Source organism: Passer montanus, unplaced genomic scaffold, assembly GCF_014805655.1.
Source record: "Passer montanus isolate IOZ18808 unplaced genomic scaffold, ASM1480565v1 scaffold29, whole genome shotgun sequence".
Classification (NCBI taxonomy): Eukaryota; Metazoa; Chordata; class Aves; order Passeriformes; family Passeridae; genus Passer; species Passer montanus.
Window position 1 is genome coordinate 4,581,392 of NW_024367596.1, and position 17,687 is coordinate 4,599,078.

A 17,687-nucleotide genomic window follows, 5' to 3' on the forward strand; every position below is an offset into this window, starting at 1 on the left:
GGGCGCTGCCGCGCGTCACAGGAGACGTGGGCACGGAGCGGCCCCGCTGCGACCCCCGCGGGCCGCTCCCCGAGCCGCCAAACTTTCTTCCCGAGCCCCGGCGGGGGGCTCAGCCCGTGCCGCGTCCGCCCCCGCTCCCTGCCCCGGGAAGGAGCCGCTCGGGCAGGTGCGGGTGTCGGTGCTCCCGGAGCCGTGCCCAGGTACCCGGGTGCGGTGCCGCCTGTCCGTACTCCGGTGTCCTTATCCGGGTGCGGTGCCCGGTGCCCCCGGCCGGCGCTCTGGGCGCTCTGTCCCCGCACTCTTCGCCCCCGGCGCTCAGCACACGCGGCCGGTCCCGCAGCCGTGGGTGCGATCGCTGCCTCCCCGCTCCGTATCTTTGCTCTGCCCTTGGATGCTGGCAGGAGCCCGGCCAGGCTCCTGTTCAGCGAAGCTGCAGCAGCCGCCCGCTTCTACATGATTTACCTGCAATTAAATTTCAATTCAGCGCGTTGCTGCTGTCCTCTGCTCTGCCCTTTGCAGGCGCAGACAGAACCGCGCTTCCCCAGCTGCAGACTCCTGTTGTACCAAAGGAGAATGGTGTACTGAAATGAGATGTGAGCAGAACAAGGTGAGATCAGAGCAAAGTAACTTCCCACACCTCTGTATTGGGTGTATTTCTCCAACTTTCCAGCTTGTCCCCACAAATTCTAAGGGTATGTGTGCTGCAACAAAACCCTTTTCACTCCTGTCTGTCTAGAGGGGCTGGATCTCTTGTGTCCCATCTCTCAGGGGGCAGCCAGTGCTCTGAATCCATGTTGGCATCTACCTTAACCATAGAATCATGGAATGGTTTGGGTAGGAAGGGATCTTAAAGCTCATCCCGTTCCTGCCGTGGGATGGTTTCCACCAGGCCAGGCTGCTCTGAGCTCCAGCAGTTCAGCAGGGAAGCAGGTTTATGCCATTTCCCTGGGTGCCCTCCAGCACTGGCATTCCCTTCCACGGCTGCAGGGCTCTGCTGGAGGGGAGATAGAGCACAATGCTGAGTTACTCTGCCTGTGCTTCTGCATGTGCCTGTTTTCTGTAGTCGTGCAAGCATTAGCCTTTGTGCCTTGTCCATATCCTAATTTGGATGATATATTTTTGCAGTTTCACTGGAATCAGTACTCTCATTCCTGCTCATGAACTGTGAGACAGTTTTGCAGCAAGTTACTCAACAGTTGCTAAATTTTATGAGGGATGGCTGCACATTATTGCAGTTGAAAAGGAGGAAGAGTTTAACGTACTTCTCACTTTGTCTACCCAGCTGCCTGCATAGTTGTGTTATATGTTTCTGAATAAAAATAATGGGCTTTATGCCACTAAAATGCAGTTATTTCATATCAGAACTGTGTCCCCAGTCTAATTTACATGACATCACTTTATATTATGGAGGAGATGGCAACTGCTTATGTGGTTAGGCTGCCAAATACTTTGCATTATTATACTCACTCCTTTTTAAAATTTCTTCACTCCTTTTTAAAATTTCTTTTCCCTAATACATTCTCAGACCAGTGGTGTTAAGCTGCAGGATGTTGATATTTACCAGAGAAAATGGCCCTAAGCTATAAATGTGACTTTCTATGTAGAGGGGATCCCTCATTAAATTCTTTTTGGTTTTGCTCAACTGTGTCTTGTCAAAAATGACCATTTCTCTTTCCCGAGGGAGAGAAAAGTGTGGGGGTTTTTGTTTGTTTGTTTGTTGTTAGTTTTTGTTTTGTTTTTGGTTTTTGTGGTTTTGTTTTGTTTTGCTTGGTGGTTTTTGTTTTTTTTTTCCCTCCCCCCAGGAAAATATGTTTGTTTGTTGTTAGTTTTTGTTTTGTTTTTGGGTTTTGTGGGTTTTTTGTTGTTGTTGGTTTTTGTTTTGGTTTTTTTCTCCCTCCCCCCAGGAAAATAAATTCTTTTTGGTTTTGCTCAACTGTGTCTTGTCAAAAATGACCATTTCTCTTTCCCCAGGGAGAGAAAAGTGTGTGTGGGTTTTTTGTTGTTGTTTTCTTGTTTGTTTGTTTGTTGTTAGTTTTTGTTTTGTTTTTGGGTTTTGTGGGTTTTTTGTTGTTGTTGGTTTTTGTTTTGGTTTTTTTCTCCCTCCCCCCAGGAAAATAATTTATTCTTTTCTGGAATAATATCTGATTGTGGTGTGTATACCAAAATCAAGTACCCAACAGTGAGTGAGTACCAGATCTGCACACTCCAGGCAACCTGAGCTTGCAATGCAATGATTTAACCCTGCATTCCTTGGGAGTTTGATGTGTTTTGAGCCAGCTGGATCAGAACTGGCAGTTGTACTTCAAATGCAGCAACATTGATCTCCTTCTTAAAAGGGTATCATGAGTCAAGGGCTCCTCTGGCTGCTTTTCCTGCATGGGGTTGGGTCAGGGCCAGAAAAAAATGCCAGCTGAGAGAGAAGAAAGGCAGCTTTATAGTTTTCTTTTTTATTTCTTTGGCAATTGCAGGCCAAATTTGATGGAATATAAAGATTTGTCATCCACAAACACTGCATGATAATGGATTCCTGCTTGGACTTTGCATTTGCTGAAGGACAGTGGTGCAGATAGTGGTGATAGAAGAGGTAAGAACTGTGAGAGAAGATGGCTTTAGGCTCCCAGAAGTTATCTACCAGCCCTCAGCTACAAGAGCATTAGTTTCATGTTGCCAAGAACACAAGAGTGAAGGCATTGGTCTTACTGCAATGAGAAAGGGGCTGAAGTTAAGGACTTTTTATTCTATTTATCCACTAGCTGGATGTATGAGCAAACCAGATATTAAAAAGATAATTTAGAAAACACATTATACTAGACATTTACCTTTCATGGAACTCTTAAATTATTTGTGTTTCTCTTCAGTAGCTTCAAAACTGCATTGAGCACTGGAGATGAAGTAGAAGAGTTTCTATTTGTGGAGCTTTGAGATTTCTCTCCTCTGTTCCCCTCTTTCCATTTTTTTCTTGTCCAGTAAAGTTCTAATTCTTGTTTATATCAGTCTTTGTTGTCATGGAAATATCTGAAGGCTTTGAACCTACAATCATTATGTGTTTATTGTGGAGAGAAGAAGAAACTGGAAAACAGACTGTAAGGTAGAGATTAATTTTAAAATTATGCACCTCCAAAACTCCAAGAAAAGCAAATTCAGGGTTTTTTTTAATTATATCCAGGGACAGAAGGTGTTTTGACTGTTGTTATAAACGTGGTTTAGAGCAGGAGGTAGCACCTGGTGTATGCTTTCAAAGGTTATGGTTTAGCAACTCTCATCACTGGAGTGCTGTTGGAATATAAGTAATCCAGCTTAATAAAGTAAAACACAGAATGAGCTCAAATTACTTTACAGATGTTTATATAGCAGTAGTATCTGCAAGCAGACTTCAAAACACTGCTGGTTTATTAATCAGCAAAGCTGAGCTCTGCAGTCACTAATTCTGAGGTTTAGACTCAGCTCACTGGGTCACACCTGGGCATTGTGTCCCTGTTCCTCAGACTCACTCCCCAACTCCAGAGAGAACTCGGTCCCTTGGGGCACTGGTTCCACCCCTGCCATGGGCAGGGACTCCTTCCACCATCCCAGCTGCTCATCCAGCCTGGCCTTGGGCACTGCAGGGATCCAGGGGCAGCCACAGCTGTGCCAGGGCCTGCCCACCCTCCCAGGGAAGAATTCCTTCCCGATATCCCATCTAATCCTGCCCTCCGGCACTGTGAATCCATCCCCCTTTGCCCTGTCATTCTGCATCCAGCCTGGCCTTGGGCACTGCAGGGATCCAGGGGCAGCCACAGCTGTGCCAGGGCCTGCCCACCCTCCCAGGGAAGAATTCCTTCCCTGATATCCCATCTAATCCTGTCCTCTGGCAGTGTGAGTCCATCCCCCTTTGCCCTGGTGAAAAGTCCCTTTCCAGCTCTCTTGGAGCCTCTTCAGGTCCTGGAAGATGCTCCCAGAACCTTCTCTTCTCCAGGCTGAACAAACAACTTCTACTGTAGTTTGGTAATGGGTAAAGATCAGTTGTTTTGCTACTAAATAATAATCCCCAGTGCTTAAATAATTGCCAAAGCCCAGAAACATGAGAAGTACCTCAAGGGAAACGCTCAGAATTTTGTCCTTTGGTCACAAGATCATTTTCAGGGATTTCTTCAGCTTACTGCTTCCAGATGCAGCTCATCAGCTGGGATCTGGAAGCCAATTCTATGGAATTACACAACATGGCATTGCTCAATGGTTTGCATTTTGTCCTTTGCATTGCAACCATTTAGTTGGATTATATCTGACACCAATCAATGTCAGGGAAATTATTTAAGACAGGGTTGTCATGGAAGCCATAGGATGACACCACTAATCACTGTGAGACTAAATAAGTATTTAGTAAAAACATTTTATATAAAAGTCATGTAGAAAAATTTACAATATTCACATGTTGACGCAACCTATAAAAATTTGCTACATATGTCATTCAGCATAAAGTGAGATGAAAAGTGTAAGTCAGGACACAGCACAAACGGAAATTGCTATATTTTTCCATTCTTCTTTAAAGGTGTCCTGTCTGATATCCCTTGATAATCTTCCCCCAAGATAAGATCTGGCAAACATGCCTTCAGATCACTCAGAAAATTACTATTTGGTGTGATTCCTGTTGCAATATGCTCTGCATGCAGTGATCAGATCTGATTGCAGAGGTCAATCCTGTGCTGAAGTAACCAAGTTCAGTCCATCTGCAAGGAGAACCTACAAAAGTCATTTCTCCAAGGTAACAGACATACAGGTATGTAGGGAATGGTTCTGTTCTCCAGCCTTTCTGGCTGGGAGAAAAGTTCTGAATTAAATACTGAAATCAGAAAGAAAACTGTAGAAATGTCTTCTGTTCTCTGTCAAAACAGATGATTTGAGAAGGAGGAAAACCAAAGTGTTCCAGTAAATGGTGAAGAATTTCACATATTTGATTGCCACTGAACACAGCACGTGTGACACTGTTAAACAGCAGGCAGAAGTTAAACCTCATTATTTTCAGCTTACACTGGTGTGTTTCTTGCCAAAAGAAGGGTATTCCTGAAATTCTCCTCTTGCTGCTCCAACACAGCATTCAGGTGAGCCAAGGTTCCTGCTTGTCTGAACGGCCAGGTAAAGACAGGGGCTGTGTTTTAATCCCCTGCTGTTGATGGCAGGATGAACCATGGCTGTTTGCTGGTGAGGCCCATGTGCAGGGGCTGCTGTGATTTAATTACCACAAGGTGCAGGTGAAGGGGAGGGTTCCCACGGCAACCCCAGTGTATTCAAAAAAAAAATAGACAGCCAGACTTTATCCTGCCATCACAAGTAACATTTGCAGAACTGTCTTCCTTTCCCTCCAATTTTTTTTTTCTCCACCTTTCCCACTGTTTCATGCAAATCTGGGCAAAATGCATTCATGGTGCAATTTGCTATTCCTCCATTGACAATGCTACAGATGTGCTGATTTACCCTACCTGACTTTTGCTGTGCATTGAGCCCATACAGTCTAAATTTTCAAATCCTTTTAATACAAAATAGTCATTTTCACAGAGTAAAAAATACACTGTTCATTTTATAAAAAAAATGCGTAGAAATGTGTTTCCGTCCATTCCTAAAAATTAAATCAAATAATTACAGCATTATCTAAATAAGGAGCATTTTTGTAAGTACAGATAGTTGTGCCTGTTTTCCTTAAAATGTTAGTCATTGGGGTGTGTTATTCAACATTACATCCTACCAAACACAGACCAGTACAAATAAACATGGAGCAATCTTGTCATGCCTAACTTGCTGCAAATTTCTCACAGAATTCAGTATTTTCAGAAACCCGCCTTTTTTTTTTTCTGGATCCAGTTCTTGCTGTCAACAACTGTTAACAGCAACTGCATTACTGAACTTATTGGGAGCCTGGTGAGATGTCTGCAGCACAGTAATTAAGTAAATAGGCACTGTTATAAAATGTTGATCAAAACACAGATTGATTTCAAAAGCTCTTCAGTGCCATTCCAGCAGCTGTTCTTATGTACAATATCCTGCACAAGACAAATGTGTTTACTCAAGAAATGATGGAGAATGCTTAAGCACATACTTAATTTCAAGCATGTGGATACCCTGGTGTAGTCAGACTGTTTGTGTGCTTAAAATTAATTAGGTGCTTAAGTGCTTTGTTAGATGAGATGAAGATGTGCAGCTTCTGCAAAACTCCTGTTCAAAAAACTTCAGGAGAAATTCCACAGGCACTTGGGCACAGTATGTACAAAGGTTCCTGATATATTCCAGACAGGGTCCCAGTGGAGAGCACAAATAAAATCTGCTATCCAGGCTCAGCCTTGAGTAGCCAAACGTGGAGCACCCACCATCCCTCGTGCCACAGCTGAGCCAGCCTGGAGCATCTCTGCTGCTGCTGAGCTCTTACCTGCCCGGGGTTCTGGCCAAAGGTATCACCTGAGGGCTGAGAACCCCTCACACCTTCCCAGGCTGGCTGCCTGTGCCTGCACAGAGCATTGCCACCCACAGCCAGCTGCTGCTGCTGCTCTTCCTGGCTGCTGGACAGAACTCGGCACACGGTGAGCTGAGAAAGGGCAGTCTGCTCTTTTTGGTATCAATACAGCTTTAGGCTGTCCCTGACTAGAAAAACTGGGCCGTTTGGGATCATGATTTTCATGTTCTAACTGATCATAAAGGCTCCAAAAAAACTTGCTTCTTTGTCCATGTCAACTATGTCACTGTTGCTGACAGAGACAAAAATCCTGTCCTCTCTCTTCAGCTGAAATACACCACCTTGGTAGATGGAATAAAGTCCATATTCTGCTTTTTTAGACCAGCAGCTTGTCCTTGCACTCTTCATGAGCAAAATGGGCTCAGGGTAATTAGTCAGTTTGTAAACATACTGGACAAGCTGTTTGGGGTTTCTGATTTGTCCCAACACATCAGAGTCCTCGTTCTCGTTTTCACGGAAGCGAAAGTAAATTTGTGAGTAGATGTAATAAAAGCCCGTCTGCGGTATCACTAACTCTCCATTTCTCAGCTCCACGTTGTAAAGGAAGGAGTGGCCTTTTCTTGATGATTCCCAGTTGTTTATTTTGTGTCCAATTCCTCTTCTGGGCAAGGGATTTACTTGGGAAAAAAAAAAAAGAGAGAAGAGAAATGTTAACTTAAAAAACAAGTAGTGAAGCCAAGTGTCTGCTAGTTGAGCCTTACTTTCCTGAATAAGGAAACCTGCTCTTCCAGAAGTTGATTAGTCCATTCTCACAACAATTTGATGGTCCATAAGTAAGCTTCATGTGGGAATTAACATGATCTGCCTTTATTTTTAATATTTGTTCTCCCAAATAAGAGGAAAAAATGTTTTTACTTAGTAACAAAGCTAAAATATCCATTAGTCTCTGATACCCTCTGAAGCTGCAGAAAGCTGAGCAAGCCCTTCATTAGCATGGCTGAATGTCAAGTCTCTCCTGTCTGTCTCACATTTCTAATAGGTCTGTCACCATAGCAGCTGGGACTCGCACAACCGACAGAAGGAAATGAAAGAAAAGAGGAAAGCTTAACACTAGGAAGGACATCTAAATAACACTAGGAAGAACATCTAAAGTTCTTTTTTCCCTTAATGAAGGTTCCAAAACAAGAGCTAGGGAGGTACCCAGAGGAAATGGGCTTTCTCTCTGTTTGGTGGGAATTAGCAGAAAAAACCCAATGTCTGTGACAAGACTATTTGTTTCCTACTACTAATCAATACAAGTATTAAAAGGTGTTTTGAGGTGAGCAGTGGGAGAGTAATTTCATCAATTTAGTGTTTTTTATCTGTGGTTAAAGGCTTCTCCTTACTGCGTGAGGACAGGGCACTCCTCCTGCTGCTGCTGCCCGTCAGGTGCGCCGCGATCCTGCGGATGGGACCGCGCGGCTGCTGCCCCTCCGTGTGCGCCAGGGTCAGAGTCCTTTCCACTACAGGAAAAAGAAACCCCACATCAGAACCAGGGACTTTAGAAAGCACATCTGTTCCACCTGGCTTGACTTTAAGGAATAGCTATGTCACTTTTTAATTGACTGAATCATAGAGTGATGGCTGAATATTGGCTGATAAGGCTCGAATTCTGCTTTCACACCTGCTCATGAAATGTCTTTAAGTGCCTCCTTATTCTCCTTTTTCTCCTCCCTCTGCCCTCAAGTTACCAACAGACAAAATAACCTATAGTACTCAATTTTATGGTTAAATATTTCTAATCTCCCTGTGAATTTCCATTTGGAGGTTGTAATGCTTTCATGGAGCATCTTTAGTGTGAGCTTCAGCAGAGCTATTCCTTAACTGATCTTGGCAGCTCTGTGCTGCATGTTCCAGGAGTGGGATACTGGGAGGGCTTTTTAAACATCCTCCACACACATGGGATTGAGTCCTCTGTATCCACCTTGATTATCTTGCTCTAAGCACTTAACAGTAATTCTGACTCCTGAAAATATATATTCTAGTAATAAATAATAATTTTTGATGACTTGATGCCAGTACAAGATCTTAGATCTTACAAGAATTTGATGCCAGTTTTCTGCACCTTTAAAAAATCTAGTGATTACACATCAAGTGCCACTAGTGGCTCCTTTTTTACCACAGGTAATAAAATTATTACAATACCGTTGATTGCAGATATGTTTTCCTCATAGCTTCTTGACATCATCTGCCAACAAACACAGTAAAAATGAATTAGCTTGTCAGCCGAGGCTGACAGGGGCAGAACACACCTCTTTTTACTCATGAATAAACGGGATTCTGGATTTGATCAACAAGCAAATAGGGGGAAAAAAGCACCTGTTAGTTTGTTGTAATAAAGAATTTCTATGTTTTCATCTTTTAGGTGATAAAAGAAATGGAAAAATATTTTCAAGAGCTCAGGAATAAGTCTATTGAAAAATCTGAATCTCATGCTTTTCTCAAATAAGGTAAGTGTCCAAGCACCAGCTTCCATTTTCAGAATAGTTAGCAGTGTAAACTATATGGTCTTAGATCTGGGAAATTAAACTGAATTTATTTTTATACCTCTACCTATCTAAGCTCTTAATGCAGCATATGTTACTTTGTGCATCCCCTTCTTCATAATTGTTTGCTAACTGCTAACTCCAGTTTGGTGTGGACAGTGGTGCAGCAGCAGCAAGTGTGGTGAAGCTTTACCTGGGTAGTTAATAAAGCCTGTATTGCCAATTATTGATGGCTTTTGTCCTGCCACATTTCTATTTATCCATCTGTCCTAACAGTAATAGTAGTATTATTGTAATACTGAATTTATTTCTGGTACCCAGCCTACCTTTTTCTAAGCAATCAGGGAGCTAGTAGGTATATTAGATGTGCAAACATCCACCAACTAAAACAATGCTTTCTCTGTGCAGAAGTTCAGGGACTTCACTGGCAGAGCTTCCACCAAAGGAGCTGAGATCTCTGAATACAAATACAGAATTTGGTTTGGACTGCAAGATCTGTTTTTGCCAGGAAATTTCAGCCAGACAAGAACTTCTGTGGATGAGCTTGTTTATGTGCTGGACATGGGATTTTGAAAGCCATTCCAGAGGATTTGAGCCCCTGTGATTTTTCAGCCAGACTGACTTTGTTCTCTGTAGCCAAAGTGATGTGTTTGGTGTGTAAGTCACGCAGCAGGTGCTCTTTGGGAAGGTGCTGTGCCTGATGCTGTGTGCCCACGTGCTTCTTCCTCCATCACTGCATCACACAGCTCGTGACTGGACCACTCCTTAGGCACCTTTGTACCTCTTCCTGTGTTATATTTAATCTCATTTTCTCTCCCCAGCCTTCCTGTTTTTCCAAAGAGGCAGTGACAGCTGTGATAGCACCATGATCTCTATGGTAAGGTAGAAACCCTTTACCCTGAGGTATTTCAGATAAACCAACCCATCACTGGAATTTACTTAGTAAGAGCTGATAGTCTTTGCTTTATTATTTCCTGAATGCAGTGAAAGCATTTTTATGGGCTGTTTTTCCCTTTGCTTCAGTGCAAGCACTCTGCAGCTGGAGCTGCGTCCTGACAACTACTTTGCAATAAAACAATCTGACCCTTCTTTATCTGCTATTAGGATTCCTTCAGCTGAAACAACACCAAGCACACTGTTCCCAAATACCTTTTTAATTAACTTTCCCAGGTGCCACTTTACTTGCCAGCAGGGATCAGCTTCTCTGTCTTCAGTTTCGAGGAGCTCCAAGTTTTGGATGGAATTTCCGATCTCCTCCCCGGTGAGACAGGCGATGCCGCTCTTGGAGTACGAGTCCTGGAGCTGCAGCACAGGGAAAAGCCAGGATCTTTCATCCATGTGTTTGCAGCTGTGGTATGTCACTATGTTCACTAAGTGCTAGGAAATGCACTTTTTTCTAAAGTATGGTGCAAGTAGGGCTATATGAACAAGAGGATTGAATTCATCCTGATCTGATATATTTAAATATAAGGGCACACCTCACGTGCAAAAATATGCTTGCATTATCTGCATGGACATAAATACAGTATCCAGTATTCAATTTAATAGGTTTTGTGAAGATTCAACACCCAAATCCCTGATGTTGGAAACTCTTTAGATTCTCTAGTTCTGCATTACAAACATTTATTTAGCTCAATATTGTTTTTTAAACAAATTATTGAGGATGAAATCAAATATTAGAACTTAAAAGTATTTTCTATGCTATCTTTTCAGCCGATTGCATTTATAATCCAGACCTTTGCTGTTATATATATCTGTACCATATCCAGTTTGGGCTCTCTCCTAGCACCATTTGTCCTAATAATCCAGATAACTGAAATGACATTTGAGTCCAAATACAATTATAATGCCAGATATTTTTGACATGAAAATATCAAGTATCTATCTGTATCCTCTAGTCACGGAGAAAACATTTTTGTTTCCTGCAAAGATTGAAGAGATTGGCAAAACTCCTTTTGGCTCCAAGGGAATCTGACTGGGAGAGTTTCCCTGGTGGAAATCTCTCTCCAAGCTCCCTGCGGATGCGACTCCAGCTGGCGCTGTTGGTTAAAGTGGGAGCACAGAACCTGAGAGCAGCCTTTGTCTGCTTGAGCTGGGCTCCTGCTGCAGCAGCCACACACTGGTCAGCCTTGTGGAGCCAGCAAAGCACTCCGGGAACTTGGAGGGGACAGCAAGGAGCATGCAAAGCATTCAGATGGAATCCTGCTAGTAGCATTTCAATTTCACTCTTTTGTTGTGTTAAAGAAGCTTGATTTGGTTTGCTAAACAGATGTATTTTTTTTTCTACAAGCACCAGTCCTAGAGACTGGGGTATTGAAAGCAAATGGTGAATTTCTCCTTCACTCTCCATGCTTTTCCTGGCTGTTAGAAAACAATGGTGTTTAGGAAAGGATTTCCTGCTACAGGGGGAGGAGATTTCACTCCCATCAAGTCCCACCTTCCAGCAGATTCCACCGAGCTAGTACTTGAAATGATGTATTTTGGAGTCAGCAGAAGGGGCCCCCACTACAAGTGTTTGTGAGGGTTTCTGTGTCTTTGCCAAGAAGTGCAGTGGTATTTTTAAGTCAGGTTTCAAGAACTCAAAGTGATTAATATTATGTGCTCATTAAGGTAAAACTACAGGCTCTGACCCATTTAACTATACAATGAGCTTCTATAAAAAAGTAGTTTGACGAGTTTAAGATAAAAAGCCAGACACAGGCACGTTGTGAGGTTATGTTTATTCTCTTGAGCTCTCTCCCAGCTCAGCCCTCCCATCTAGAAGCAAACAGTCCTGTGCCTCTGCCTCCACCTTACCTGCTCACTTTTCCCCAAAACAGCTTCACTCTCCTGGCACTGGAACCTTACTCTTTGTGCAGTTTGAAACCTCGGGGAATGCAACCTTGCAGCAGCACATTATGGAACCCAGGGACTGGGATTTCTCTTGTAAGATTTGAGGTTTATCTGCGGCACTGAACCCTTTGAGGACACAACTCCTGCAGGAATCTTATCTTACAGAGCCTATAAGATCCTCATATGTTAGGAGTGGTTACTGGACTGTTTCTGAAAAAGAAGGAAGCCTGAGGTTGTTTTTTCTTCCTGAAACATAACAACTTCATTGTTTCAGCACTTCCTCTCCAAGCCAAACACATGCCATACTCCTAATAGGTTACTACAGCTGTAGTGGCCAAACCCTGCTAGTTACCAGCATGTTTTTGTAAAGATAGAAATACCTGCAGTCTGTGCAGCCACAGTAATTTGGTGAAGGTGTAGAAATGCAGGTATTGTGAATTTAAAAAAGGGAAGAAAAATGTGCAGACAAAAAGCACAGCTTATCTACAGAGGTTTGTTCCACATGCACCATGTGGATGTGGAGTAGCAGGCTGTGTCTAGATGGGTTTTTTCCTGTTTCTGGTGCACCAAATGGCAAATGCAGGAATACGTGGTTAAGGTACCCCCTCCAGAGCCAGCAACCTTTGTTTGCAGTCCAGCACATCTTCAGTTTTTTTTATCCCTTCACAACAAATGCAGGTTTGTTGTTCTTCAGAAACTGTGAGTTCTATTTTGGGCAAGTCCCTGGGATGTGGTTGTGTCCCAGGTGCACATGTTTGAATAGAAGGAAAAGATAAGTGTGGTTACTAATTACTTAGATTGGCATGTTTGTTAGCAAGGGACTCTGAGCTGTGTGCATGAGGAAAGGAGGATGCCTTTATATATTTTTCTTCATTAGCAATCATGTAACCTGATGTCACAAAGTGAGCACATTTCTGTGACTCCTCCATTGGACAGCCACAGCTATAAATTCAGCAGGAAAATCTGTTTTATACATTTTTAAAGTATGAGCATTGGCTCCTGTTGCAGAGCACTCCCTCTGCCTCACTGAGAACTCTGACATCTCAGAAGACTCCACTTATTAAATCTAATGTGGAATAAATGCATATATAGCATAATATGCATATCTACATTATTATAAGTACTGTAATTAATTAAGCATTACTGAGTGTTTGTATAAAACAGTAACTTACACTGATGCAACACTTTCTGAAGCTGTATATGTACAGAACACTTACCTGCAGGTAGGTTTACCTGTGTGCCAGGAGTAGCAACATCCAGGCACAACTTACAACAGGACAGTCAATTTAGGGTAAGACACTCATGGTAACCCTGAGTAACAAGGGTCCTCGAAAAGCAGGACCACGCACACTGCACTATCAACTAAACTCAACCTTCTCGGAGTGTAAACGATCTTTTGCAAGAAGAGGGAAGAGTTAAGCAGCAGCTGCCAAGCCTCAAGGGTGGCTTCAAGGAGACCAAAGCATCCAGACTACACAATGGGTATTTTAAAAGTTATCCTGGGGAATGCAGCGGTGTTTGCCGTCTGGTGCAGTTCCTTTAGGATTAGTCACGGTCTCAGACCCATGCATTATCCTAGGGGAAGCATCCACGAGGCGCTTGAGCTGACAGCGCCCGCTCCACCCAGCCCTCCCGCACCGCAAAACTGATGAGACGGCGAATTCGCGCTCTAATGGGAAACACATTTCCTGCGAAAGCGCCGAACTTTGTTCTCCCGAGTCCGACACTCAGTATCTGCCCCGCTGCGAGCTCCTTTCCCCGCGCACAGCCCCGGCCGTGCTGCAGACAAAGGGCAGCACGGAGCTCTTTGTCCGCGGGGCTGAGCCCAGCCCGGCCCGGGGATGCTGCTGGCATCCCCCCGCGCCCCGAGCCGGCCCGTCCCGGGGCACAGCGCGGGCAGCGCGGCTCCCCCCGCCGCCGAGCCCCGCACAGACCTGTCGGAGCTCGCTGGTGAAGTACAGGAAGGTGACGGCCACGCACACGGACTGCAGCAGCACGGCGGCCACCAGCACGGCGCCGCAGGTCTGCGCGGGGCTGGGGCCGCCCGCCGGCAGCATGGTGGGGCTGGCTGGGGCGGCCTGGGGGCTCCGGGGGCTGCGGGGGCTCAGGGCCGCTGTCCCGCGGCGAATGCAGCCCCCGGCTGGGGCCGCGCTCAGCCCGCCCGCCGGGACATACAGCGGGCAGGGCAGGGCAGGGCGGAGCGACCGCCCTCGGCCGGCCTGCCTGCGCTCCGCTCCTCCCTGTTCCCTCCTCCCTGTTCAGCCCTGCCTCTTCTCTGTTCCAGACCTGCCTCCTCTCCGTTCAGCCCTGCCTCCGCTCCGCTCCTCCCTGTTCCCTCCTCCCTGTTCAGCCCTGCCTCTTCTCTGTTCCAGACCTGCCTCCTCTCCGTTCAGCCCTGCCTCCGCTCCGCTCCTCCCTGTTCCCTCTTCCCTGTTCAGCCCTGCCTCCGCTCCGCTCCTCCCTGTTCCCTCCTCCCTGTTCCTGCACTCCCTCCTCTCCGCTCCTCCCTGTTCCCTCCTCTCGGTTCTAGCCCTCCCTCCTCTCCGTTCCAGCCCTCTCCTCCCTGGTTTCCCTCGTACTCTCCCTGCTTTCCCGCCCCGGATTCCCCGCCTTCCCCGCCTGTTCTCCCGCTTTCTCCGCCTCGGGATCGCTGCGAAGTGTGCGATCGGTGCTGGCGGTTGGGGCATTCCCAGCAAACTCTCCGAGTTTGAGCCTGAGAACGGTGGAAGCTGGTTTTTAAAAATACATTCAGGCTCTGGTTATGTGCGCAGAGAGGCACGGAGTTTCCTGAGTTCACGTTGTGTAACAGTCTTGAGAATCACAGATTGGTTTGGGTTGGAAGGGACCTTAAAGTTCACCTGGTCCAATCCCTGGCCATGGGATTGGGCAGGGACATTTCCACTATGCCAGGCTGCTCCAAGCCCTGTCCAGCGTATCCTTGGGCACCTCCAGGGATGGAGCATCCACAGCTCTTCTGAACAACCTGTGCCAGTTTTTCACCACCCTAAGTGTAAAAATCTTTTCATTGTAAATAACTTCTTTCTTATACCTAATCTGAATCAATGCTCATTCAGTTTAAAACCATTACTCTTGTTCTGTTGAAGAAAGTCCTGATATTATTGTCCTCATATTTTTATAAGTTGCCCTTCAGGTACTGAAAGGCTGCATTGAGGACTCCCTGGAGTCTTCCTTAGCTGAACAAACTCAGTTTTCTCAGCCTTTCTTTACAGGAGAGGTGCTCCAGCCCTCTGAGCATCACCTGGATTCACTCCAATAGGTCCATGTCCTCCCTGAGCTGTCCTATCCATCTCCTGTCCTCTGCAGCTTCTCCTGTGGAGCTGGAACATCACAGAAAAGTGCTTGTGAGCAAAAAATCAGTGCCAGGTGCTCCTTCCCAGTGCTGCCAGTGCTTCTACACCCTGGTCATGACATGATTACTGCCACAGTACATGGACATCAGGTATACATTTTGAGCTTTCTTTATCTGATGGACTTTGGGGTTTGTTTGGTTGGTTTTCAAACCTCTAAGGCTCCTTCTTGAAAGCTTTTCTCCAAACTGTTCCACCCAGATAGATGTTTTCCAAAGGCATGTCCATATTTAGGGTGTGTCCATTAACTTTCCCTGGGGTTCTGATTCCTTCACCTCACACAGACTAACGCAAATAAGCAAATCCATAATTATCTGCTGACACTTTTAAATCAGCAGAGGTAGCACCTCTGCTGACTGTGCAGCCATGGAAAACTGGGATTTCAAATCCAAGTGCAGACATTTGAGTTAGGTCACTTCCATGCTGTTGGCTGCAGCATGTGATGAAATTTAGTCTCCTGTTCAACACCTGAATGCAGGTGGGAGTTCACAGTATAATTACAGGGGAAAATTAAAATCAAGATCTCTTAATCTCCCCTGACTATTGAGGTCATCTTTAGAAGGTGTAACTGCATTGTATTCAACCATTTAGAGGAAAATTGCTTTTTCTTCCATCAAAATGTAGCAAAATAATCCCCCAATCCCTGTTCAATGTGGCAGGAGACTGTTTGTCTCTTTCTTTTGAGACATTCAATCTGTGTGCCAAAACAGTTCAGATCTGGGTAATTCCAAATTACAAATGTCAGATGGAGAAGATTAACATCTTTCCTGAGAAGTCATAGGAGGAGACCATGAGCTAACTTTTGAAAGTCATTGTGACACTTTGGATTCTTTCTGCTTTATCAGGGTTCATAAATTCCTAAGAACAAAATTTCATCTGATAGAGTCGTGAAGAATCAGTTCAAAAGTGGCAAGCTAACTAGAATCAGTTAAAACTTGGATGATGACCCCTACCTGCTGAAGGGAGTTTTTGTGCTTCTATTCATTCTAGTTGTTTAGGGAGGTCCCATCCTATTTCAGGGAGTTTCCTTTCAAAAAGAATAGAAACAAAAGTGAAAGAGAGCCAGTGTACCACATCATTTTAAATCCTCCATGGGCATTTCTGATTTAATACTTGTTTAATTAGTGCCAGTCTTGCAAGGCAAAATAAATGAAGTAATATTTCAAAAGAGCAATGGGAAGAGCACACTCAAATCTATCTCTTCAAAAAATTATGAGTTCACTATCTTTCTGAAGATTTAAGATCTAAACATTTCATTATACAATGACAAACAGGTTTTTTATTCCCACACTGACATAGGATATTCCAAAAGTGAAACTCTATTTCCAGCATTGAGTGCACTGGAAAATCTTTGCTACTTTCAATGTTCCCTTTTCCGGAATTAATTTTTGTCTCTAATAAGTCTAATAAGTGTAAATTTATACTGAAAATAATTTGTTTTAAAGGTTCCAAGAGCTGAAAATTAGTGTTTTGATGAAATTTTGCCACAGTAGAGCTGGGGCATTGACACCAGTGGGAACAAATGGTGTTAGCATGCTTTTAAACAGAACCAAGTCATGTGTGTTTGTGTTGTGCTAGACCAGGGCATGTCCCCAACAAAACCTGTGATACTTCCTGGCTCCTTCATCCTATTAAAGCTTACTCAGTGAGCCATTTAATTCGAGATAAACCTTAATCTGTCCTGTGGACTTAGGATGTGTCACTTGGCATGTCAAGGAAACGCCTGGCAGGGGACCTGCCACACTTGTCCCCTGCAGTGGACAATGGCTCTGGAAATCTGTAAAAATGAAGGAAGAGTGACTTGAAAAAGTCCTTCAGTTCCCATTCCTCAGTGACTGCAGGGATGGGGGTGATGAAGATGTTTTCAGAGAGGATATTTTCCAAGGCAGACAAAGCAGAGCTGACTTTCTGGTACGTAGCAGCTCTGGACTTTGATTTCTCTGCTGAGCAGCCAAGGGGGCTGTGTTTTTCACCACAGCATGTAATTACAGTGCTGTATCTGCAGACAGGGAATGAAGCTGTTCCTCCTTCCCCCCAGCAGCCACCTGAATGCTGCTCTTGGTTTGTGCTTGCTTGTTTGTGGGAAGCTATCACTTCCCACAGTGCAGCTGCTGACTGTTTGGCTCTGAGAGCACAGTGGGAAATTCCTGTCTCCTTTCTGAAAGGAAGGGGAAGTTCCTGTCCACCTCTGCAGCCTCCCAGTTCATCTCTGGGGCACTGCCACACTCAGCTTCAGAGCCCCAGCCTGCTGAGCCCCCAGTTAAGCAGCCCCCAGTTAAGCAGCCAGCAGAGGGTTAAGCTTGCAGTGTTCTTCTGAGCCCTGCACATGTGCTGGACAGATCACATCTGGCTTCTGTGGTTTGTTCATTCTTTTGAGGTCCCTGTGCCAGATTCCAACCTCATCTTTTACTGTCAGTTGTAAACCATCTCAAATCCATGAGTTCATTGTGATTTGTAGTGCCGTGGGATCAGGATCTATTTGTCACTGCAAATACCCTTTTGGCCTGTGGTGTTACACAAACAACTGCAATGGTTTGGTTG

At 44.8% G+C, this 17,687-nt stretch overlaps 1 protein-coding gene across 1 annotated transcript; it reads right to left on the reverse strand.

The window, feature by feature from the left end:
* Window positions 1–4,349: 4,349 nt before the first annotated feature.
* TNFSF10 (TNF superfamily member 10) lies at window positions 4,350–14,009 on the reverse strand. The gene is made up of 5 exons (XM_039713745.1): window positions 13,713–14,009; window positions 10,096–10,248; window positions 8,606–8,648; window positions 7,807–7,923; window positions 4,350–7,098 (listed from the first exon to the last, which is right to left on the reverse strand). The coding sequence occupies exons 1-5, from the start codon at window positions 13,833–13,835 to the stop codon at window positions 6,650–6,652; spliced, it is 885 nt and encodes a 294-aa protein (XP_039569679.1). The 5' UTR covers window positions 13,836–14,009; the 3' UTR covers window positions 4,350–6,649.
* Between the last annotated feature and the right edge of the window lie 3,678 nt (window positions 14,010–17,687).